This window comes from Natrix helvetica (genome assembly GCF_964273705.1).
Source record: "Natrix helvetica genome assembly, chromosome: 2".
Taxonomy (NCBI): domain Eukaryota; kingdom Metazoa; phylum Chordata; class Lepidosauria; order Squamata; family Natricidae; genus Natrix; species Natrix helvetica.
The window spans coordinates 164368966-164395827 of record NC_138552.1 but is presented as its reverse complement, the minus strand read 5'-3'; the positions used below and the strand labels follow the sequence as shown (position 1 = coordinate 164395827).

At 39.1% G+C, this 26862-nt stretch overlaps 2 protein-coding genes across 2 annotated transcripts in view; both read left to right on the top strand.

Moving 5' to 3' along the window:
* LGSN (lengsin, lens protein with glutamine synthetase domain) overlaps positions 1-26862 on the top strand; it is a 383291-nt gene that overhangs the window by 62421 nt on the left and 294008 nt on the right. The gene's annotated exons all lie outside the window — the stretch shown is intronic.
* Positions 1-26862, top strand: part of EYS (eyes shut homolog) — a gene marked incomplete at both ends in the record, with an annotated part of 387634 nt that overhangs the window by 225824 nt on the left and 134948 nt on the right. Inside the window, 2 exons of the mRNA XM_081943885.1 lie at positions 209-374; positions 7048-7197. Coding sequence (XP_081800011.1) covers positions 209-374; positions 7048-7197 — 316 coding nt within the window. The remainder of the gene's footprint in view (positions 1-208; positions 375-7047; positions 7198-26862) is intronic.

Here is a 26862-nt window from a genome sequence, read left to right as displayed (position 1 = left end):
TTACAAGTCAATGAATAATTATTATCATATCCAGAATGCCCCACAAAAAACAATACAGCTCTCATCAAAATCATTCTTTTTAAAAAAAAAAAAAGCAAACAAAATATCCTAAGGGAAAGGAATGGTCTGTGTGATAGGTATCTCTCTTGCCATCAGTATTCCATGCAAGATACCGATGGTACATGTCATGTACTTTTGTTTGCTCCAGATACAACGTTATTCTTCCCATCATTCAGTGAAAACTCCTATTTAGAACTACCTTCACTATCATCCCTTTTGGAAGATAGAGTTGCGTCAGAGCAAGAATGGAACAACGTGACAATCTACTTGACTGTGAAGACCACTGCTTTAAATGGCACTCTCCTTTACAGTGAGTATAACTGTTTTATTTATATAGTGAGTCTCAGAAAGGCAAGCCTGCCCTATTTCTTTCCTAGCATCTCCACTCTGTCACCTGGAGAAAGGGTCTGGAGGTATCTGTACGTCGAGTGAAAAAATAAGCTCAGTCTGTTCTTAAATGGGTGGTGTCCCCTTCACCTGAAAGACGACTGGAGTAGAACAGGACCACCCAATTCCCCCAAGATTAAGTCTTTAAATGAATGGTCCCAGTTTATTTTTTGAATCAGAGTCTTTAGGCCTTAGTGATTTTGAAGTGTGTGGATTTGAGTAAACTAGAAGAGAGGTTTTATTTTAATAAATGAAACAAGGCATGTACTTGAATAATAGAATATCTGTCCCATATTATAGGACATTTAGATCTTCATATCAAGGTTAGCAATCTGTAAGTCAACTAGCCAAGCTATTAAGAAGCAGAGGAGTCGTGTAGACCTCAGCCACCAGATATTTTGTCAAAATGACAACATCTGTGTAATGCTATTATAATACAAACTCTGTCCCTTACAAAGCGATCATCTTCTGTGCTTTGACCCACTGCGGATACCAATAGGTCCCCCAATTACAAGGACAAAAATTACAAGAAAAAAGTTCTATAAAATCACAGAAAAAGTCAGAAAAAGTTATGTTGGAATTTAATTGGCTATGCAAAGAAACACATCGTCGTGAAGACTAAAAGAAGTTAGCAAGTCATATAAATTGCTGCCATTCCCTGAAGATGATCACAGGAAGGATTTTGAAATTATGTCCTGTAAAGCCAGGTAAAATATATTGATATTGACAGAAGGAGAAGATGGTAGCAGTCTTCAAATACCTTACAATACAATACAATACAATACAATACAATACAATATGATAGCAGAGTTGGAAGGGACCTTGGAGGTCTTCTAGTCCAACCCCCTGCCTAGACAGGAAACCCTATACCGTTTCAGACAAATGGCTATCCAACATCTTCTTAAAGACTTCCAGTGTTGGGGCATTCACAACTTCTGGAGGCAACCTGATCAAATGTCACACACCAGAAAATCAAGGCCTGTCCTCTTGGTTTCCAGATTTGCAAAATCGATAACGGTAGTGTCATGATACAGGAAGGCAGATTCTGATTTAATTTTCAAAGAAACTTCCTATCATTAAGAGCAGTTCAACAGTGACATTGAGCACCCAGAGAGGGGGTGAGGTCCCCCTCATTGCATTTGGTCAAGCAAAGGCTAGATGACTATTTCTCTGGAATGTTTTAGTTTTAATTCATTCATTTCAGTCTTAATGGTCCCTTTCAACTCCGGGATTCTATAACAGAACTCTCTGATAATAAAAAAGATCAAAGAATAATTCTCAGTTAGCAGGTGGGCTGATGGCTGAAAGGGTATTTGGGGGTTCCTATATATGAAGAGAACGCCACCAAAAATATGGCTCATTTTCACTCACCTCAGTGAAACCAGTCAGTGAAGTTATAACTTTCCCACACAGCTCCTATTTTTCTGAATCATAGACTTCTATAGACAACAAAGGTATAGACAATGAATTAGATTGACATCAAATTCATTGAGAATAAAAAAACAAGAATGGACCATTTGTTCCTGTGCCTGCCAGGGTCTTTAAAAAGTCCTGGCAGGGCCTTGTACGCTGGGATGAGCTTTGCGGGTTCATTCATTGTGCCATGTATCACAGCCATTACTTGCCAGCTAATTGATATCCAGTTATTCTCTAGGGAACTCTTACACTGCAGTCTTCCCAAACACGATCATTTTCCCTAGACAGATCCAAAACAGCACTAAGCTCTGCAGGATCCTGCATTTAAACTTCTGGGACAATTTTCCTCCGCAGCCCAGCAGAGAGCTAAAAAGCAGAACAAAGCCAGATGGTGATTTTGTAAACAATATGCTCCAGGTGTTCAAAATTGCATAAAGGTGATTCCAAACTTTTCAGCAAGCAGAATAACAGAATAACAAGAATTGGAAGAAACCTTGAAGGTCATCTAATCTAAGCAGAAGACCGTATACCATTTCAGACAAATGATTGTTCAATCTCTTCTTAAAAACCTCCAGTGTTGGAACACCACAACTTCTGGAGGCAAAGCTGTCCCCCTGATTAATTGTTCTCACAGTCAGTAAATTTCTCCTTAGTTCTAGGTTGGTCCTCTCCTTGTGGAGGACTTTCTCCTAGGTGAACCATTCACAGAACATTTCCCCTTGTGCACCTAATCATGAGAATTTTGGCCTGGATCATTTCTTAAATCCCAGAAAGAAGCCCTGTTGTGTTCAGCAATGATTTCTCTCATTGGATTCCAATCTAACAGTCAGCATACCTTGTGATGATAAGGCCTCAATAACTAAACTGAAATCATAGGAAAACAGCAAGGATTGGTATGGGCACAGAAGATTACCCATTTGGCGTTGATTAAATATTTCCACAGAGCCAACTGAGAGCTGGGAAGATTTCCAAATTATAAGAAAGCTGTGGAATAGGATGCTTGATTTTAAAGGTGGTTGGAAGAAAATAAGTAGTAGCAATAATCACAAATGGATAGGTAGAGAGGAGATTGGCAAAAATGCATTAAAAGCCAACAAGAAGACTAGGATACAACAATAAATAGAATTGTGTGGTCCGATGGTCATTCTCATAAAGAAGAGGAGAAATGATGCTGATGATAATAATAATATTAATAATTCTTAAAGTATTTCAGGCTAATTGGATGGGGGGGGGGCAGTTAATGAAGGAAGAAAAGTAGACTCAATCGCTACTAACCAGACAATATATCTCTTCTAACCTTCTGAATTATTTTATTCCTTAAGAATCAAAGGGCATAAACTTGCCTCTTTCATTCAGGTGTCAGACTTCAGGACAGACACAGCTGTAAATCTCTATTCCTTCAGAAAGAGAGCAATCGGGGATAGATAAGTGTAAAAAGTTTATGGAAGATTCAGAAGATTAGAGCACAAGACTGAGAGGAAATGACTAACTCTTTATTGAACAATTCAGCTTTATAAGGAGATGAATCCCAAATAATGAGAAAACAAATATTACAGAAATCGAGCACATGAAATCCTCAACTTCATGACGCAAGCAGGGAAGCTGCTAGGCAATAGGAAGACTGGTACAGTAGCAACCATCACAACTCATTCCTAGAGCCCAGCTTAATGAACAAGATCTCCCAACCAGCAATCTGTAGAGGAGTACACCAGAGCAATTGCATAGCTGGATAGCAATTGCTACATCCTTGTATCTCTGACCTACAGTCTCAACAGATGCCACATCCAAAACCCCACTGGGCAAATATCTGAAAGGATCAGTAATGCATGCTTGTTTGTTTGGCCTTCTCCTCGGTGATTAAATGGCAGACAAGGGAGGCCTTATTACAAGCCAACCTAGCATTTAGTAGCCGCAGTGCCTGAAAACCAGGGCCTCTGAAGTTCTGCTGACTGGATAGAGGGAATGTGATCAGGGAGCTGGAATGCAAAATCAGTATAAAATGTTGGGTTTACACCAGTGGTGAAATTCAATTTTTTTTTACTATCAGTTCTGTGGATGTGGCAGGGGAAGGATACTGCAAAATCTCCATTCCCTCCCCATTCCTGGGGGAAGGATACTGCAAAATCCCCATTCCCTCCTCACTTCTGGGTGAAGGATACTCAAAATCCCTATTCCCTCCCCACTCCTGGGAGATGGATACTGCAAACTCCATCCCTATTCCCTCCCCACTCCTGGGAGATGGATACTGCAAAATCCCCATTCCCTCCTCACTCCTGGGGGAAGGATACTCAAAATCACTATTCCCTCCCCACTCCTGGGGGAACGATACTGCAAAATCCCCATTCCCACTCCACTCCTAGGGGAAGGATACTGCAAAATCCCCTTTCCTTCCCCAATCCTGGGGGAAGGATATTACAAAATCTCCATTCCCACCCCACTCTGGGGCGAGCCAGATGTGGTATTTAGCGGTTCTCGAACTACTCAAAATTTCCGCTACCGGTTCTCCAGAACCTGTCAGAACCTGCTGCATTTCACCCCTGGTTTACACATTCAGATGCACAAACTTTCTACTGTACAACATACAGGCGTACTGGCGTACTGTGTACTGTTCCGGTACAGTGCTCCTTACCTGTCTTTAAGCTCTTCAGTGCTTCCGCGCATACGCACAGCACATACAGCCCCTGCATGACGCTTTGCCGAGCAGCTGGAGCATCATGGATACTCGCAGAGGTGTCGCTGAACAGTAAGACGCATGCATGTGCTGTGCATGTTCATGTGGAGGATGCTGGGGCATATTGCAACCGTACCGGTTGCAATGGGATCCAGAACCCACCACTGTCATATTCACCCTTGAAGTTGTGTCCGCCACACTTTTCTCTCCCATTGTCAAGTGATTGTATTTTGGCAACCGGATTGCATTTACAACTGCTTCAGTGTGTCCCCTTGTCATAGGACCATGAATTGTGACCTTTTGCCATTTTCCAGCAGAAAATAGCAGAAAACGCCCACTGGATATGCTGGATTTACTTAACGACAATGTGATTCACTCATTTAATGACCATGATGATTCACTTAATGACCATTCTAAAAAGATTGTACAATTGAGTCAGGTCATATGGTAACTGATATAAAAAAGGCAGCAACTTACAACCAAAATTCAGGACTCAATTGTGATCATAAGTCTACTACTAGAACAGCCATTTGCTGAGAGAGAGAGAGAGAGAGCTTCCCTTATTATTATACAATGTTTTGAATTCTGGTTCCTATACAGCAAAGTTTCTTAAGGTATGAGAGAAAGATTTGAAAAAAAAGTACTGTCAGATATACATGTAAAAATACATAACTACTCTGCCATAAACAGGCACTAATTTGGAGATTTTTGCTCTGGGTATAGAAGTGAACTTACGTATTTTCCATGAGGGAAAAAAGAACTAAGACTTTACCACAGTTTGCATGATCAAAGTTTGAATATACATTTGACCACATTCCAGGTGGCATATTATACACATTCCTGTAATAAATTATTGATAAGAAAAAGCTTTTTTGCTTTCACAATTGTTGATATTTGAAAGAGATTGTTGGATCAAGAACTGGAGTATTGTGGCAGTTTCAATTGCATATCTTTTGCTTGCTTTTTAGATGCAAATATAGTCCAGCTGGATGGCAAACTTGAAAGAACAAAATCATTTTTATTTTTATTTTTTGCCTATAACACATGAAACACTGGGGCATAATTGCAGGACTAATTCCTACATTTCCAATGTGCTGTTTCTGAGATGGTCTTAAATGCTTAAATTTACCATCAGTGATAAAACCAAGTTTCAGTTGGTTCATGCCAAGATGCTCTCAATATTTCATTTTCTTTATTCTTCCTTCTCTATTGCTTAAGAATGACCATCTCAGAAGATCATGCAGATAACTGACATCAGACTTTGTTCTCTTCCATTGGTGGGTTCCATTCAGAATCTCCTGCAAGATCTTTAGCTGATCAGTTATAACACTGATCTTGTAGCTTGTTCTCTGTCATGAGTGCAGCCTCTCTATTGTTGCCTTCAGATATTTCTAATGGACAACTAAGTCTTTCAATGCAATTGGTCCTTCAACCAAAACCTGTGTAGGGATGTTCTGATGGTCCAGGATGGTAGCCACCTTTCTTGGCTTTTTCCAATATTCTCTTGGCCACATAGAAAAGTGATTCTGCTTTCCCATTGTTCTGGGGATAAGCAAAGGAACTAAAGATTCCCATCATTTTGGAAGACTTCAGAAGCCAATTGAGTATTGTGCTGTTTGGTGCCCAGAGATAAAATACAGTAGGTCCAGGTAGCTCTTCACAATAAAAAAATAATAATTTTCCATTGCTTTAAGATTCTTAAATTTTCTCAACTGCCAGTGGGATATTGGAAACAATTCTCCATTGAGGAAAGAAACTCAACAGAAGTACTAATGTAGCATCATCATATTAGTAATGATCACATTCAGCTGATACCAGTACTGGTACCAGTGGTTCTATGTGCAAACATCATTGCTTTGTTTTGAAAGCAGAAAGGTCCAAAGAGAATACTATGTACTGATGACTATCATGGAACATTCACTGGAAAAATATAATTTGAACTTTCAGAAATTGATGATGATTGTAGGTTTTTTTTTCAAATATTCCTAATATTGATTTACGTTTTTTCCATGTTCATGTAAATGTATTTAAAATTTCTTCCCTCCCCCACCCCGACCCCATACTTCTAGAGACTGTGTCAATAGAAAAGTATATCTGAGGTTTGTAGAGTTATGAAAATACTTTTTTTAAAAGCCATGTTTTATTCTGAACAAAGAATTGGCATGTATCATATTGGTTTCTGGAATAAAGAAAGCCATGAAAATCCTCACCATTGGATTGGAGCTGTAATGGAAAGGAATTGGTGAATAAAGAAGATACATAAAAATAAAAATAAATACAGAACTATCTCATGTTCTGTGTTATTTGAAGGAGGATGTTCCTATACTGTAGATAGTGGGGGGAAACAGTTTCTTCACTATCTTCTCCCCCCCCCTCAAAAAAAGAGGAAGGGGGAAATAATATGAGTCAATTGAAGAAAACCAATATGGAGTGTAAAACTGAGCAAGAATTGAACTTCTTTACCTCAGTGTAAGTGTCATATAAATAAATAATTCCATTCTTTTTAAAGCTAGTGATGAATTTGCAGAAGAACATTTCCTTCATCTTTACCTCGTGAATGGGAAGCCAACTGCTCGATTTGGCTGTGGCCCTTCTCCAAACATTTTGACAGTGAGTGCCAATCACTCCATTAACAGGGATGTCCTTGTACCAATCACACTAAGGTAAGACTTTCCTGTGCTTAAGTGAATGATGACTGAACATATTACAGGCTTGGCTTCTTACTGATGAAAATATAAGAAAAAAACGAACGTAAAGGTCATACACAGTTATCTCTAGAAAATTATATCTGTCTATCATCTATCTATCTGTTTGATTTGAATGCCATCTAAGTTTCAATGATTCTGGGTGGTTCACAAATAAAAATATTAAAAAAAATACAACAAGGAACAAAAATGAAGAACAAAATATGGCAAAGATGACAAGAACTAGATAGGAACAATAACAATAACAACAAAACACACAGAGACATAAACAATCCAAGGAGGCTTCACTTACCCTTGCCAAAGGCCTGGGAGAACAACCAAGTCTTCAAGGTCCTTCAAAATACCACCAGGTTGGTGCCATCTGAATGTTGGGCGGGAGAACCTCTTCCCATAGGGCAGGAACTGCTCTCATTTGTCTAGGAAAGATTAGAGATAAAATATATGCCTTTTATGAAGAACATTCCTTATGCCATCCTTGTTTCTTGGGTGAAAAGGATTAGGCAAAAGATAAAGAGAAAGATTCCCTGGCTGAAACACTTAGAAGCTGAAATCAGTCTGAATATACCATACAAAGAGAGATGGTGTGGGAATTTGACCTGAAATAAGAGAGCCTTATGCATTCTTTTGAAGAATTATAAATGTAATGTGGAAATAAGGATGGTGCTGGGGATTTGAATAGACCTCCAAAAGTAGCATTGAAAATGTGCAGCTTATTTTATTTTTCACTGTTAACTTGTTTATAGATTACCAGTGCTGCTTTCTCAATCAACACAAATCTACATTCTCTGTGCAGCCCAGGAATGTTGGGATTAATTAAAAGCTCCAGTCCAAACTTCTATCGTAACATACTGATTTTGACACAACCCCAATACTGCTAGAACTGTGTTTTCACTACTTTAGAAGTGTAGAAGTGAAGACACTATTACAAAGCAGATTTCTAATATTACACCTCTTGATATTCATTTTATCCATTGTTAGCTGTTTGTAAGCTACACTTATACATAGTCAATACACAAGATATTATTGAACAGATATGAATCTTGCTTCTTCGGATACAAGCTACATCCCTTATCAAATCAAAGCATGCACATGGGTTCCTTGATTTGTTTTGATCTTTTTCCTTTGCTTTCCTACTTCAATAGTAAATATTGGGGAATATTTCTTCCTCATTATAGTGCCTTTCTGTGTGTTTGGGGAAAAAGCCCTCTTACATATAAGTTCTTTTAGTTTAGCTGCCAGAGATAACAAAAATAATTGCTGCAACCTCTCAAGTTAATTAGACAAATAGTTTAAGAGGACATGACCACATTATAGTATCTTTCATGCTCTGTCAAAGGTTGTCCCTACAGAGGTAGTTTAATAAACATGAAGCCATCCTTCTTTCTCTGAATTTTAAGGTTGTATGTAAAAAAAGTGGGGGGAACGCTGAGCTTCTTGATCAGAAAGGTTGACAGTTCAGCAATTCCAATCCCTAGTGCCGCGTAAAGGAGTGAGCTCCCGTTACTTGTCCCAGCTTCTGCCAACCTAGCAGTTTGAAAGCATGTAAAAATACAAGTAGAAGAATAGAGACCACCTTTGGTGGGAAGGTAACAGCGTTCCGTGAGCCTTCGGCAATTAGTCATGCTGGCCACATGACCATAGAGACGTCTTTGGCTAATGCTGGCTCTTCGGCTTTGAAACTGAGATGTGGAGGCCAAGTAGCACACATAATTACAAATGTATATTATGGAAAGGCTTCCTCATTGGCAAACAGCTGCCAACATGGCAGGGCATGGTTAGTTCTAAAACATGGACCTGCTGGATAGCAAATTATTAAGGTGCTTTTAGCTTCTTAAGCTGCATCTCATCTTTCTATTGTTTTTCCTTTGTCTTTAATTCTAGGCAAGAGGGCAAACCTCCCAAGCATCCAAAATAACATAGAGCCATTCTTGGAAACAAAAATAATTGAGAATTTTGAAACAAGCTGGTCTTCTTTTCTTTTTAATTAGAAAAGTCTAATTTGTTTTTCCATAAAGTTATTATGAAAAATAAAAAATAATAGAAGTAGTAGATTCGTAGTGTGTTGGCATAGGTGTTTCCTGCATTTGGGGTTTGCTCACCTAAATGTATGATGACACTTTGGGACTCCTAATGGGAAAAAGAGAGTTAAATCAAGAGATCTGAATGGCAGAGTTGCCACCTCCCAAGTTATAGGGGAAAAAAACACTCAAAAATTGAACATGTTCTGCCTTCAAATAAAATAGCTTTAAACCTTAGTAGAAAAAAATGAATATTTGTTTTTTTTTAATAGCTGTTTTCACCCTTATTGCAAATCTATCATTTTAATGAATAATCAGTTGTACAGCTAGTGAGCCTTGATTATTTAAAGATTGCCTTAGATGTCTGCAATATTTTGGACAGTCGATGTAATTTTGTTATTAAATTGCTCTGTAGACTTATTTTGCTTCACTTTAAACAATTTCACTAACAAATAGCATTGGTTGATTCATTATCATGTTTGTGATAATCTACTATTGTTAATAAGACACAAAAACAGACTGTTATCCATAGTCTCTTTGGATAGTGAGGTAGGAAACATGTAAATTTGATGAATGAATGAATGAATATACAAATTTAAATCTGACTTAAAGAATTTGAATAAACTGCAGAAAATGCTAGATTTTCATGAAGGGAAGAAATCAATAATGCTAGCGTCTTTAGCGCTGTAGTATTAAAAATTATATTGAAGATAATCTGACTTGAAGGAGAAGATAACATTTGGCTCAGGGATGGGTTGCTGCCGGTGTTACTGCCGCTTCGCTTCGCACACACTTTGCACACACGTTGCTTGCGTATGCACAGTTGCTTGCGTATGCACAGTGGCCTGTAAATTGTTCTTTGCATGCGCAGAACATTATAAAATGACAAAAAACATGTTGGCAATGGCATGGGTGACCGGCGAACTGGTTTGGGGGCATGGCCAGCCTGCCATCCCTACTGGTTCAGCAACACAGTCACTATTGCCACTACCGGTTCATTCAAACCAGTGTGAACCGGTAGCAACCCACCTCTGATTTGACCTGCTGATAGTATTTCTACCCTAGATAATAATGTTCAAATAATGGTATTTATCCTTTTGAAATAATCAAGCCAGAACACCAGAATTGCATGGTTCCTTTGATGACACATATCAATATAACAAAATAAAACATCAGCCTTACAAACATGGGCTATTTTGATTTTTATGATGCAAGCCATGTACATGGAGCTTGCAAAATAAATTTAGAGTACATAATGCATAGGACAAGATACACAGTGCAAGTAGAATAGTTGCCTAGACCTTTGCATTTATGTAATGATTTAGCTTGATAGAATTTAGTTTGCAAATGCAAGGTGAAGAAATGAACAACACAATTCTACATGTGTTTACATGGTGGTCTTTGATTGTATATCTCATTGATTACAAATGAGACTTCCAGATTCCAGAATTATTTTGAGAATGGATTCCCATCAAATACTGTAATCTCAGAGAAGGTGATCAGATCTTTAATTTTGTCAGGGAAATTAGGATGGATTAGAAGTTTTTTTTTGCCCTAAGCAACATCAAATGAGTCCACAGTAACTGAAGACAAGTCAACCTAGTGAGTGGGGAACTAAATCATGTCATGTAGAAGGTGGAGGAAGCAGGAGGTGATTCAAAGAATACAATTTAACAGATCAGTAGTGTAGAGTTACTACCCTCAGGCCAAAAATAATAATAATCAGGAGGATTCTAGGAGCATCTTTTCTGACTAACAAATTTACTGAAAGAAATAACTTACATGAGCTGAATTTCATTCCACCAAATGCAAAAAGTGGCCAGATTGATGTAGGATTTAAACTTGGATGAAGGAGGCAGTGAAGAAGAGAAGGAGACAGTATTATTATGTAAATTCAGGCTACATGTGAAACTAATTAGAGTACCTTATCCATGAACCATCATCAAAGCTGACACCAGCCAAAGCACAGAGCAACTCAAAGAATTAATGCAAGATCAGAAGATGTGGAGAGTCCCATAGAATAACCAAGAGTCATACAGACTGAATGGATAACATCATATCCATGAATGGTTGATGTGTGTTAAAAACCCATTGTGTTTTTTGAAACCTTCCAGGATGCCCCAAAACTTTGAAACATGCACACTCTCTATGAGATGAAATCCTAGAAGCTCATAGAGATTCACTCTGTTGAAACAGCTTTACCCATTCTGTCCTTCAGACACTTCCACATTTGGTTGATAGCATTTGGGAGGGGCGAATGCATGTTACAGTGGTGTGGTGGGATGAGGAAGTGTGATCCTGCGCTCATGCAACACAGATTGTGTGCAGATAAACAACTAGCTAAGGCAATTCTCTGTTTGCTAATGACATTTTATCATTTACTTGTGATTCATAAATGATAAAATTCTTACCACATGGCAGGACAATACAGATAATCAGGCTGTAATTAATTAGTTCTAATCTCTTCATGCTCTCAAAGGGTTTTAAGATACTGAAACAATCACACTGTATCATGTGTGATACAAGATAGATGAATAATCAGATATCTACTGAAAAAACTGACTGCGTACAAATGAAAAAGAAAAGAGTAAAATAATTTTAAAGTCTACATTTTAAAGTAGGAATAGATAATCAGGTTCATTGGAGTGTATATTAAGTGAGGAACGAGAACTGATGTCTGATCCAGTCCATAGAAAAAAACAAATTTCAATAACAAATCCAGTAACCAGTCCAATCAGGGTCAATCCATAATCACATCAGTCAATAATGTGACAAGCAAAAATGCTCTGTGACCCCTTTAACCATCACTGCTGTATTCCAGCTTTCTGCATAGGAGATAGATAGATAGATAGATAGATAGATAGATAGATAGATAGATAGATAGATAGATAGATAGATAGATAGATGATAGATAGATAGATAGATAGATAGATAGATAGATAGATAGATAGATAGATGATAGAGGTATAGGTATAGATAGATATAGATATAGATATAGATATAGATATAGATATAGATATAGATATAGATATAGATATAGATATAGATATAGATATAGATATAGATATAGATATAGATATAGATGATATAGATATAGATATAGATAGATATAGATATAGATATAGATATAGATATATACAGCTGATAAAACAATACAATAGCACAGTTGGAAGGGACCTTGGAGGTCTTCTAGTCCAACCCCCTGCCTAGGCAGGAAACCCTATACCATTTCAGACAAATGGCTATCCAACATCTTCTTAAAGACTTCCAGTGTTGGGGCATTCACAACTTCTGGAGGCAAGCTGTTCCACTGATTAATTGTTCTAACTGTCAAGAAATTTCTCTTCAGTTCTAAGTTTCTTCTCTCCTTGATTAGTTTCCACCTATTGCTTCTTGTTCTACCCTCAGGTGTCTTGGAGAATAGTTTGACTCCCTCTTTGTGGCAACCCCTGAGATATTGGAACACTGCTATCATGTCTCCCCTAGTCCTTCTTTTCATTAAACTAGACATACCCCGTTCCTGCAACAGTTCTTCATATGTTTTAGTCTCCAGTCCCCTAATCATCTTTGTTGTTGTTCTCTGCACTCTTTCTAGAGTCTCCACATCTTTTCTACATCATGGTGGTCAAAACTGAATGCAATATTCCAAGTGTGACCTTACCAAGGCATTATAAAGTAGTATTAACACTTCACGTGATCTTGATTCTATCTCTCTGTTTATGCAGCCTAGAACTGTGTTGGCTTTTTTGGGAGCTGCTGAACACTGCTGACTCATATTTAAATGGTTGTCCACTAAGACTCCAAGATCCCTTTCACAGTTACTACTGTTGAGCAAGGTACCACCTATACTGTACCTGTGCATTTCATTTTTATTGCCTAAATATAGAACCTTACTCTTTTCGCCATTGAATTTCATTTTATTAGATAGTGCCCAATGTTTAAGTTTGTCAAGATCCTTCTGTATCTTTAGCCTATCTTCTGGAGTGTTGGCTATTCCTGCCAGCTTGGTGTTATCTGCAAATTTGATGAGTTCCCCATTTATTCCCTCATCAAAATCATTGATGAAGATGTTGAAGAGCACTGGGCCCAAAACAGAGCCTTGGGGTACTCCACTGCATACTTCCCTCCATGAAGATGCAGTTCCATTGAGGACTACATGTTGAGTGTGGTTGGTCAGCCAGTTATGAATCCATCTGGTGGTGATGCTGTCTAACCAACATTCTTCTATTTTATCTAGTAGTAGGTTATGGTCTATCTTATCAAATGCCTTACTGAAGTCCAAGTAAACTATATCAACAGCATTCCTCTGGTCCACTAATTTTGTCACATTGACAAAATTGACATAATGAAACATCAGAGAGTCATATGCAAGTTTTTCTCCTAGTTAAGAAAAAAGTAGAAGAGAGAAGTATTGAGGGATGCTCTTAGAAGACAATGCATTATTAAGGTTAGGTCTATATGGAATCATGGTTAAAAACTGGTGTGAAGGATGGATTCTTAGTGAATTTTTAGGAAAAATACCAGTCTTGGATTAAAGTTAGGAGTTGATTATGACATGCAGTAATTAAATGGGAAAATCCCATTGCCAATGAAAATAGATTGGTGGTGTTCCGGTTCTGGCTCCCGAGAGCGACGGGTGTGTTTCGCTCGCCCTGTGCGCTCTTGGTGGGCTCCCTCCTAATCGAGGGGGCACTGGGTGCCTTGAAGGGACACCCAGCCGAGGGGGCGGCTAGCTGGGGGTCCCCTGTGTCGGGGGCGGCCGTGGGGAGCTCCTGGCATTGCCCTAGGTGCCAGGAGGCGAAAGGGGGCTTTCGTGAGGCTGCCGGATGAACTAAGCAACTTGAAGGCTGCAGCTGCGATGTGGTGAGATGGAAACCCGTCCTGACTCCTTTTTTTTTTTTGACTGTTTGGTGAAGGATTGACAGCTTTTTAAAGACTTTCAATTGGTTTCTGGGAAGTGTGATTGGAGGGAGGGGGATTCCCCCCCTGGATGGGTGGCTTTGGATTGCTCTCTGCCCCTGGAGGAGAGGGGGGAGAGCTTTAAAATGAAATCACACTCATAGCAAGCAAGCAAGCAGGTGAATACCCTGCTACAATTGTGAAAGAGAAGTGATGATCTGTTTCTTTTGAAAACTTTTGAAAACTTTTAATTTGCTGCCTTTTGATCCCGTGCTGGCTAGGCAAGATGGCACACTTATGTTGTCTTTGTGCACTGTGAAATTTGACTCCACCCATAGAAATTGCTGGCATTTTGTCTTTGTCTCCGTGACACCCAGAAATATCTCTTGAAATACTGCACCTTGGACTTGGACTGATGGACTTTATTGTCTGGATTTGAACTATAGAAAAGGTCTCTATTATTGTCTGGACTGCCTGCCTCGTGATCTCTCTTGGCTATCCCCTCTTCACGTTGCCACCCCATCTTATGGACACAGACACCTCTGAGTTTCTCTTTACTAAGATGGCACTGAAAAGACCCCCACCTGGGAAACCAGGCTTTGCTGGCTCTCCTCCAACATCTTCAACGTCTAGCCCCAGTGGACAACAGACATTAACATCTCTACTACAAAAACCCCCTGAGGAGGACCTAACCCAGCAGTTGCTTCAAATCTTCAGATCTTAAAGGGGCAGAAGGAATTGAAAAATCAACTGAAAGAAATGAATGAGCAACTCAGAGAGAACCAAAACCGAATGGCTCAAAACTCACAGAGACTGGAACTTTTGGAGGAGGGGACGGCTGAGATGAGGAGGGAGGTGAGGGGGTTCCAGAGAGGAAACCAAGAACTTGAGAACCATCAGATAAAAATGGAGTTTGAAAGGATGTCTTTTTTTCTTAGATTTCAAAATGTAATTGAGGCTGATGATGAAGATCTGAGGGAAATTATGACAAAGCTATTGGCTGAATATATTTAAAAAGACAGACAACAGATGGGATGGGATATTGACCTGGCCTATAGAGTCAATTCAGCCTACGCTAGAACACACAATGTTCCAAGGGAGGGTCACATTAAATTTCTTAGAAAGACTACAAGAGATGAGATTCTAAGTGCACAAAGGGGGCAAGTGTTAAAATACAAGGATAGAGAGATCGTCATCCTGAAACAAATCCCAAAGAAAGTTAGAGATAAAAGGGGAAAAAATCGCTTTTAGCAAAGAAATTATACCAGAAAGGGATTTGATTTAGATGGCTTCTCCCAGAAGGTATGCTGATATTTTGGGAGGACACTAGAGTTAGAATTAATACAATTATGGAGGCTGAGGCCTTCATGGAAAAAAACAAAATGCTCCTAGATAATAATAATAATAATAATAATAATAATAATAATAATAATAATAATAATAATAATAATAATTTTATTTGATTAGCCGCAACCCTCTCCCGAAGGACTCGGGGCGGCGTACAATCAAAACGGATAAAAATACATATAAGACAAACATATATACAAAAAAAACAGAGACATATACATATGTGCATGGAGGAGAGTTGACTTATAAGTGAAAGACAATTAAAACACAATTTAAAATCCCCTTAAATAAAATTACTAAATTAAAAAAACCATCAGGAGCATTAAAACTGATGACATCACACGGGATATACAAGACACGGGAGGTGCCGGAGCTTTGCTGGTGGGGGGGGGGGGGGAAGAGGCAGCATCGAGAAAACTTAGATCACAAAAGTGACTTAGAAAAACACTGCAATTGCTGATACAGGGAATTCTTTTTTCTGTTGGATATAAAATAGATTGAAAATATTGGAAGATATAAGGTAAATATGCTGTCAAAAAATTGTTAAGTAGTATTTTACTTAATGTACTAACAAGTGAGGATTATGAGAGTCGGGGGGAGTGCCATTTCTTGCACAATGTAGCTGCCATAATTTGTACCCTTCTCCACCACCCTTTTTCCTAAAAATTTTGTAAAACCAATAAAATTTTTGTTCAAAAAAAAGAAAAAGAAAATAGATTGGTGGTTTGGGTTAGGGTTTGGATGAGGTCTACATGGAATCATAGTCTAAAACTAATGTGAGGGATGGATTCTTAGAGATTTTCTAAGCAAACTAGCAGTTTGCTTTTCATTCAGACTTGATCATGATGCACAGTAAACTACATGGGAAAATCCTAAAAACCCACCCGAGCTACTCCAGCACGCTGCCAGCCGCCACCAGGTTGTAGATCAGTGCCCAGTCAGCCTGGACCAGGCCGAGGCACTGCGGGCCACTCCTTCAGTGTTACCAGGCTGGTCCCATAGGCCAGATCTAAGCCTTGAGTTTGATACCCTTGATATACAGTAAAGTGCATAGGAAAATCCCATTACCAATGGAAATTAATCTAGGGTTTGGGTTTGGGTTAGGTCTGCATGGAATCATGGCCCTAAAACTAATGCAAGGGATGGATTCTTACAGGGTTTTTCTAAGGAAAGTAACAGTTACAACTTTTTGTCCAGAGTACATTATTACGCACTGTGAATTACATGGGGAAATCCCATTGCCAATTAAAATCAATCTAGGGTTAGGGTAAAGGTTAGGGTTATGTCTACTTGGAATCATGGCTAAAGACTAATGGTAGTGATGGATTCTAGTGTTTTTTTAAGGAAAGTATACCTTTTCGTTCGGAGTTGAATATGTTGTACAGTAAACCACATGGGAAAATCCCATTGCCAATGAAAATGAATCTAGGGATAGGGTTAAGATTAGGGTTAGGTGTACTTGGAATCATGTCAAAAACTAATGCTAGGGATAGATCAATTTTCTTAGATAACTTAGAAGGTGAAGACTTTGCCCCACACATTAACACCATGGGGAGATTCATTAAGTTCACAAGGGAAGATTTTGAGTAAAACAGTCTGGCCTTCCTGGACTGTAGACTACACATTAAGGAAGATAGAAGTCTTGACATGTTTACAGCAAACCCACATAAAGAGATCAGCATTTACATTTTGATTCCCAGCATCCACTTGTGCACAAAATGGGAGTGATCAGAACTCCAGGGTCAAAGTTTGACTACCAGTAAAGAGGGAGAAGAAAATGAACTAAACACATCATGGAAACTCTAGTCTGCTCGTTGACTGTTCATTTGTCAACAAGATGAAGAGTCAACGAGAAATATCGAACTGAAGCCATCTTCAGTTTGACATTTCGTCCTAGACATCCACTTTAGAGGATGGTTGAGATTAGCTGTGTGGATCAAATTTGTTTAAAGGGTAGTTTACTATGTAACCCAGTTATGGTGAACCTTTTTGGGACAGAGTGCAAAAAAGGGAGAGTACATATGCGCTTGTCTGGGCCGCAACCCGGAAGAGGAGCTGCCCAGAGCTCATGCACGCACACGAAAATGAATGTCTGGTTTCCAGCACACAAATGCACGCCAGCCAGCTATTCTTCTGGGTTTCTGGTGCGCATGTGTGCATGATGATCAGCTGGCCGGCGACACGCAGGAAAATGGAAGTCTTCCATTGCTGAACGCATGAAGGCCAGTTGATCATCGCATGGCACATGCACACCAGAAACCCGAAAGAGGAATGGGCAACAGTGCACATGCCAGGGGACATGGCTCTATGTGCCACTTTGGGCACTCGTGCCATAGGTCCACCATCACGGATGTAGGCAATTAATTTTAGTTAGTAGTCATTTATTCAATAAATAGTTTCTGTTATCATCATCATCAACCTCTTTTTAACAACCCCATAACCCAAGGGTGTCCAAACTTGGGAACTTTAAGACTTGTGGACTTCAACTCCCAGAATTCCCCAGCCAGACATGCTGGCTGGGGAATTCTGGGAGTTGAAGTCCACAAGTCTTAAAGTTCCCAAGTTTGGACACCCCTGCCATAACCCCTTGCGGTGTGGAGTCTGGGCAACTGAATGGAGTTGAGTGTTTACTGGCCTGCTGCCCTTCCTGTCACCAATAAGCATTTTCTGTTATGTTCCTGCCTTTGTTTTTAAAAAAGGTGGCTTCTATAATGTAGATGTATGTACATACTGTACATGGCTCCTCTCTACACATTGTTTGGGCCGATGGGAAGTCTCCAGGTTAGATATCAGCCTGAGTTAGTGACCTTAAATTAATAAAATGGGGAGACTGGGAACATTTCAAAGTATTTTGTCTCCCTTTATAGAGGTGTTTTCCAGCCTATTTCTGTTGCTTGGGGGCAGTCATGACTTTTAAGGTGCACGTCAAGTTGTTTGCAGTTGTTAATATGTCAAGTTGCTTGGAGGAATACTACAGCTATTCTATATCTTTGGGAGGTGTGAAAAAAAAAGACAAAGATATCATTGGATTTTTGCAATAAGATTCCGGAAGCTCTGAGCTGTGTTTGGAAAACTGGAACTGCAGGCAACCTCAGCCACAATTTGTTCCTTTCATCCTTTAGGCAAAGTCCCCCCCTCCCCCCCTCTTTATATAATTTGGTCTCCCTTTTGATTTTTTTCACTCAGTCCTATTCAGGTCTCCCATTTCGTTTGTTTTCCTTTGCAACCCCTGCCTTTTTTGTGTCCTCATCCTTACAATCTTTACTACCCTCTTTCTTCTTTATTATTTATTTATTTAAATTTATTTATTTTATTTATACAATCATATCATCTTTGCAGCACATTTTACATCTTTTGCATATCCATTGTGTTTCCTTTATCAATACATATATATCTTATACGTGTAACTGTATCCATATCTATATACATGTTTTACATCTTATTTCGTGCATACTATATACATTTGATCATCTCATATTTCTTATTTTATCTACAATCTATCTTGTATTTCTCCCTCTTATTGATGCTGCGGTTTTGTATTTGTTTTGTAGTTTCTTGATCTTTCTTCTTCTCTTTGTTACTATCCTGTTTTTTTTCCCCTCTTTCCTCTAGCCCAGCGATGGCGAACCTTTTTTGGCTCGCATGCCATAAGTAGGGGGAGGCGCAGGGGTGTAGTGTGTGGGCGTGCCGCACCCATAATTCAATGCACGACCCCCCTTGAGGGACCTTCAGGACGCTTTCCTGAAGCCTCCGGAGCAGTCAAAACGACCCTCTGAGCAAATCGGAAGTCTGTTCCTGAACTTCCGGTTTGCCCGTAGGGGCGGTTTTTTGCACTCCGGAGGCTTCAGGGAAGCTCATGAAGCCTCCGTTGGGCCTCCAGGGGGGGCTCTTTTCACCCTCCCCAGGCTCCTATAAAGCCTCTGGAGCCTGGGGAGAGCAAAAAATGGCTTTAAAAAAGGGTGAACCTAGCTGACCAGCGCGCGCATGCACGCTGGCCAGCTGACAGGGCAGCGACTCGCATGCCCTGACAAATGGCTCCACGTGCCACCTGTGGCACGCGTGCCATAGGTTGGCCATCACTGCTCTAGCCAATTATAGCATAAGTCCCATACTAAGTAGTACTCTGATTCCTCTTTGTTTTTTAGCTCTTTTGTGAGCATGTCCATTTCGGCGCATTCCAACAATTTTTTTATCCCATTGTCTTCTGTTGGTGTATGTTTCTTTTTCCAATTCTGTGCATATGAGATTCTTGCTGCCGTAGTTATATGTAGAATTAGATATTTCATTTTCTTTTCATGCTTCCCCTTAGTTATTCCTAATAAAAATAGTTCTGGTTTTAGTTCTGTTTGATGTGCAGTAATCTCTTCAAGCCAAACTTTTATTTTGGTCCAATTTGTTTTGCGGCCTCGCATGTCCACCACATGTGATAATACGTTCCGTATAGTTGATTACACTTCCAGCAGGCTGGCGAACATTCTGGAAACATTCTTGCAATTCTCGCGGGTGGTAGGTGCCATCTGTAAAACATCTTATATATGTTCTCCCTGTATGCCGTTGCCATTGTTAGTTCATAGTTTGCCTCCCAAAGGTTTTCCCAGAAAAATTGATCAAAAGCATTTATCATTATCTACTAAGATTCAAGATGGAAGAAGTAGTAGTTAAAGAGACCATGATAACGTGGGTGGCAAATTTTGGATACACAATAGAATTGGCAGAATGGGAAAACCGTCTTTCTTCTTTAATATATTTCACAAGATATCTAATTTCCCCAGTCATATTAAATCCCATCATTCTATCAGCAAGCAAATACCTGTCTGTCTATCTCTATGGGAAATTGCTGGAAACTGACTTTTTCCTAAATAGTAAAGGCAAGCAAGAGAGTTACCCAGAAAAAACAGCACTTGTCAGTTTCTGTGAAGTAAATTCCCCCCTCCCCAACCTTTCCTTCATTCATTCCCATCTAATTCTTGAAGACTGCCTTGCAATATATTTGGCAAGCTTTCTTCAGAAGCAGTTTGCCATTTCCTCCTTCCTAGAGCTGAGAGGAAGTGATTGGCCCAAGGTTACACGCGTTACGTTTTGCCTAAGGCAGGACTAAAATTCATAATCACCTGGTTTTCAGTTTGATGCCTTAACCATTACACCTAGCTGGCTCACTAAAGCAAATTATAATTTGGTTTTATTAATTGTAATGTGACTTTAAAACTAATTAAAAAATAGGTACAAGTGGTGCTCATCTCCGTTTTAAAGCTGAAGAGCCAGCACTTTCCAAAGACGTTCTCTGAGTCATGCAAACAGCATGACTAAACGCCGAAGGCGCACAGAACACTGTTACCTTCCCACCAAAGGTGGCTCCTATTTTTCTACTTGCATTTTTTACATGCTTTCGAACTGCTAAGTTGGCAGAAGCTGAAACAAGTAATGGGAGCTCACTCTGTTACGCGGCGCTAGGGATTCGAACTGCCAAATTGATGACCTTCTGATCAACAAGCTCAGTGTGTTAGCCACTGAGCCACTGCATCCTTTTGCTAAATATAAATCTTACCTTTTACCCATGAACTTACAAAGGGAGTTTCTTCTATTATATCAGCTGCATACTCGGAGATATTTTAGGCCAAGAAAGTCTGATTGATCCAAAGTCACCCAGTGGCTTTTCATGGCTGAGGATGGATATGAATCAAGGTCTCACCCGTCCTAGTCCAACATCTTAATCACTGTGCCAGAGTGGCTATATATGTCATTATTCATGTATTTGATTCATATGGTCAGCCATCCCACCTACTACATAGCTCTGAGTGGGCCACAATTTTAAAATAAAGATAGATGCAATTGCTAAAAATAAGCCAAAAATAAAACACTCACAAAAATCACAAAATTCCTCAGCATAGCCAGGACATGGGTTTCATTACATACATGGGGCTCAGAATCAAGGGCCTTATGCAATATTTACTTATATTTACTTCTGTTCTGATAATAACATTCCTTCTCTAGATATTTACATCCCTAAATAAAGTATTAATCTCAACAGTGGGACATGAAATTATCAGGCTCCAAAACCAAGAAAGACATGCTGAGGTTCTTCGCTCCAGTTTCCTTTATGGTTCCTCACCTATAGATAGAAATCTTGCCAAAGTTAAGCAGACTACCTGCACCATTAAACATATACCCTGAGAACCACTAGGGAGAAACTGCCTTAACTCTCTTCTTCCCAAACTTAGCTCTCTTGGTCCTTTGGAATGCCCACTCTTCCTCCCTCCTGGGAATCCAGAATACATTTCACTACAGTAATATGTCAAATACATCAATTTGAGGTGATGGAATTAATCTACCACATTGTGAGGGCTACAATAGAGACATTGTCCTCCATATGAATGGGTTTTATGCTCCATACTACTACCCCATATTTCCATCATGTTGCTTGAGCTCTTTCTTCTCTTTCCTTCCCCCCTTTCCTGACTCTAGGCAGGCTACTCTCTTGCCTTAAAAAGCAGTGAGTGAAAGAGGGGCATGAACCACAGCTCGAAAAACAATTTGGTGAACTGGTTGTTGGAAGAAATCATTTGGGCAGAGAACCAGTTGTTAAATTATTTGAATCCCATCACTAAAATACATGTTGTTTTTCTGTGCTTATACAAAGCGCACTCATGTGGAGGTACTATGAACTGATTCACATTATTAGATCTTGATGGCAAAATCTGTCCTACAACTATAACGCTAGCTGTATGGTTGATTGAGGCAGGCAACAGTCTTAATGTCAGGAAAAGAAATAAAACCAATCTCCTCTTTCCCAATTCCTTCTCCTTCCTTCTTTTTTTTTAACTCAGTGAAAACTGTATTGATTTTCTGCTTCCGTTCCTTATGGAACTCTGAGGCGTTACCAGCTCCCAACCTGTTCCTTATCATCATTCACACCCAACCCTTTTCCTCCTGCTGGGTTTGGCACAGGGGTGGCACCCAAGTCACAGGAAGACAGCAGGCATGTGGAGCTGGCAGAAGGAAACCTCCCACAGAGGAAAGACTGAAGGACATTTGGACAATCATTTGTCTAGTTCTTTTGTTGTCAATTAAATGTTACAATCCCTCCCTCTGCCCTCTGTTCATTTATTATATACCCCTGCTTTGCTAACCTTTTCCTTCCCAGCTAGCTTGTGTGCAATTTATCATTCTCATGACTGCCACTAAAAAGGATCCAGACACTTGGGTTATTTTAAATAGCTTTGATTCTCCCTTTCATCAAGTAGTTTTGTCAGGTTGCTGCAAACTGTTGCGTATTTGACTTCAAGCTTGTTAAAGTGACTTCCTTTGAAGCCAGAAGAGTATCAAGGGGCACCGTAGGAGAAGACATACATTAAAAACAGAAGACGAAGAATCGGAGCAGTGGATTTTCGGTGGGCGGGCTGTTCAGTAGGGAAATTAAGGCAAGTGGAAACAAAGCAAAGCCAAGTCTGAGGGGCAATGCACAACCCACACTAACAAAAAGCAGTCATCACGATTCACACTGAGGACGAACAATGAACGGTCTGCGTGGTTTTGTTGCTTAATAAGATTTTTTTTAAAAAAAAAAGAATTTAGTAAAAGTTTACTTCATTATTTCAGTTTAGGTTAATGGGACCGATGGATAAACTGCTGGAGAAGAAAAGCGCTATCTTTGTGTGAGGGTTATGGAGCAAATTCAATATACGTGCTGTTTCACTTACTGGTCTGGCTTTGTTCCTTCATTTCTTCCTGAATGTCAACTTGTCCTCATTATCTTTTGCTCTCAGACTGAGTCACACACTGACATGGCTCTGTGCCAAGATGTAAATGCTGCCTTTAGGACTTCTTCTAATTTCTCACCTTTGTCTGCCTCTTGTCTCCTCTGTCATAAAGATGCCCTGGGCCTTTTTCTCTCAGACTGTTTATTAGAGTTGCAATCTCCCTTTAGAGAACATCAGCTCAGAATCATTGATGTTTTAATGGCACTGTGATTGAAAGCAGACGGACACCCACTGCAAGCACTTGGGAAGAAAAGAAATCTGAGGTCAGAGCCAACAAAGGAACATGGCCAACTTGCACAAAACAATGTTGTTTACACCGGGGTTTTACTCGTGCACATAAAGGAACAACAGAACTGTCAGTTCAAATGAGATTGCGACTTTTTTTTTCCAAGAAAGAGAAAAATGGCAAGAAGCTGATTCCCTTACTTCTTTCTTTTTTTGGAAATGGCAGCCATATTTACATGAGTTTATATAATTATGTAAGTTCATGGGTAGGCTTGTTTCGTCAGCACCACCTTTGTACAAATCATCCACAGATAAACTATATAGACAACATAAACAGACCTCTCTCTCTCTCTCTCTCTCTCTCTCTCTCTCTCTCTCTCTCTCTCTCCCTCCCTCCCTCCCTCCCTCCCTCCCTCCTTCTCTCTCTCACACACACATACACTATCTGTCTGCCTACCCGTCTGTCAGCCTGCCTACCTACTTACCTACCTACTACCTACCTATTATCTATCTATCTATCTATCTATCTATCTATCTATCTATCTATCTATCTACCTACCTACCTACCTACCTACCTACCTACCTACCTACCCATCCACCCACCATCCATCCATCCATCCATCCATCTGTCTGTCTGTTTGTCTGTCTATCTCCATTCTTTCAGTATTCTTGACTGTTGGTGACTGTCTGGACTAATCCCTAAAAGAGTATTTTTTGAATAGAATTACAGATAGATACAGTAATTATTTATTGATATTTGGTGACCCTCTATTTTTATGCACAGCTTTCCCTTTTATTGTTATCTTGATTCAAAACTTAGTTCCTCTGTTATAATGTAGCTCTGATAATTTCTGTATCTGTCTGTAATTCTATTTAAAAAAATATTGTTCCCTTTCAGCTACTTATCTAGCTCTATCTTGCTTACACTAAGTTGTCTTCACTTCAAGAGGAGGCTTGCTGTTAGACTAGTTTATATAATATCCACTGATTTTTAGTTTATATACATGTGAAAAATATAGTACATACATGAAAATATATATTACAAAAAAATAAGGAACTATAGGCCTTTTTATGCATATCCATTATAATCTACAGCTAAAACTTTTTAGTGAACTATTAGATCAGATTAAATAGGTCCAAATTTCAATTTAGTACCCTCAAGTCTGAAATGTCCAGTCTAAATCATTGTTTCCATTTTTGAATTTGACATTCAAATTGCATGTGGTTATCACATCCGAATGAAATAACTGAATGCTGGATCCAAGTACAGATAGCTTTATGGTAATTATTTTTATAAGTAAGATTGAACAAGTATTTATTTCTGAAGTCATAAGAATTATATTTAGACAATAGCTAGGAATGGATTGGTTGTGGTGCTATTTAAACTGGAGGACGATTCTGTCTGTGAAATTGCTAAGCACCTGAACCTATCCTAAAATTCATTTTTAAAATTATCATACCAAGTTTATGCTTTTGTTTGTCTGAAGGTTACTAGATTTCAAAATACCATGTTTGATAAAGATTTCTTGAATGGTGTGCAATAGTATACTCAGGGAAAATTGGTATGCTGAACAAATTAATTGATTCAATAATGGTCATAAACACTTTGGAAAAAAAGATAAATTGTCCCTCTCTAGACTCATATTGTTTTATTACATGTATGTTAAAGCTGCTATAATTTATTTCCATAGGCTTATATAATATTTGTCTTCAAACACAATAAAGAGGAATTGGAATGCTTAAATCTTTTTATATAAAAGAGGAAAATTTTAATACCAATGCAAAGTTACACTGCCTACTGAGACTGCAAATACATTTTACCAAATTAACTGGTAAAGTACAATGCCCAATTCACTGTTATTCTATGATACAATGTCTCAAGTAATGTTCAATAGTATGGGTCCTTCATGATTTGTATAAAATAAATCTAATATCATTCCTCATCAGATAACACTGGCAGTAAATGGAAGATGAAGAAGAGATGATTTTTTTTTTAATTTGAAAGTAATGATAAGAAACATCTATAATAATAGCCTCTATTATGATAGGCTGAGACATTTTTGAAAGACAGATGTTAGTCTCTTGTGTTACAAATAAATACATATTTTTGATGTACCGTTTAGAACTTTAGCGATTCAACATTGTAAAATTTAAGCAATGTTAAGTTTTACTGGCTTTGCAAATAAGTGGAATATATAAGTATACTGGGACTATGATTTCCATAGTCCAGATATGAAGCAAATGTAATACTATAAGTACAGTAGTAGCAGATGTGTGTGTGTGAGAGAGAGAGAGACAGAGAGAGACAGAGAGAGAGACAGAAGGAGAGAGAAAGAGAGAGAGAGAGAGAGATGATAGAATAGAAATAGAAATAGAATAGAAATAGAATAGAATAGAATAGAATAGAATAGAATAGAATAGAATGGATGAGTTAGGATTAGGTTGGGATGGGAGGGAGGGGGGGAGGGAGAGAGGGAGGGAAGGAGAGAGAGAGAAAGAGAAAGAGAGAGAGAGAGATTTAGCATCTTCTGATCTAGTTAGGTTGGAGGAATATTAAGCAATCCATTGGCTTCAGTTTTGTCAAAAGTATTTCTAATTCAATTCACCACTCTAATCAAAAATATACTGCATAATACAGTCATGGAAACTGTAGATGAAAATGTTGTGGCTGTTAATCAAGGACTGTAAAATCACCCATAGTAGTTCTTTAATTTATTCAAAGCCTTGCTTCCCTCTGAATTTGAATTCCCATGTTGCTTCCAAAAATTTCAACAGTTTTGTCTCCTTGCTCATACTGTGAGGACTTCTTCTGCTTGATCATCCAGTCTTTGGGTACCATGCGGTAATCTGGGGCTTCTTGTCACTATAATGGATGGTTCTGGTTTTCTTGAATATGTATCAACTGCTGCATATGACAAAGAATGGAGTTCCTCTGTGTTCTGTTTTCAGAGGTTAGCCAGTTAGTTATGATGATTCCCAGTTATACAGCATTCTCATTGAAGATGGTTTTGGGTTTGGGGCAGTGGTGGGTTCCTACCGGTTCATACCACTACCAGTTTGGCCAAACCGATAGTAGTATGGCAGCCTGGGTCTCTGGAACCAGCAGCAACCCAGGCCTGCCGTGCCCCCGAGCCGGTTCCCTCATCACCACAATCGGCATCTCATTTTTTAGTTCTGCGCATGCACAGAACAATTTTTTATTGAACTGTGCATGTGCGCGAGAGCAAAGCGTGCGCAAGAGCAAACCAGCAGTAAAACTGGGCAAAACCCATCCCTGGGTTGGGGTGATGTGCTAGCTCATCATTTCCTTCAGATGTTTACTCATATCATTATTGGTTTTTACTATGACTATTTGGGGAATTGGGAAGTAATTTTGA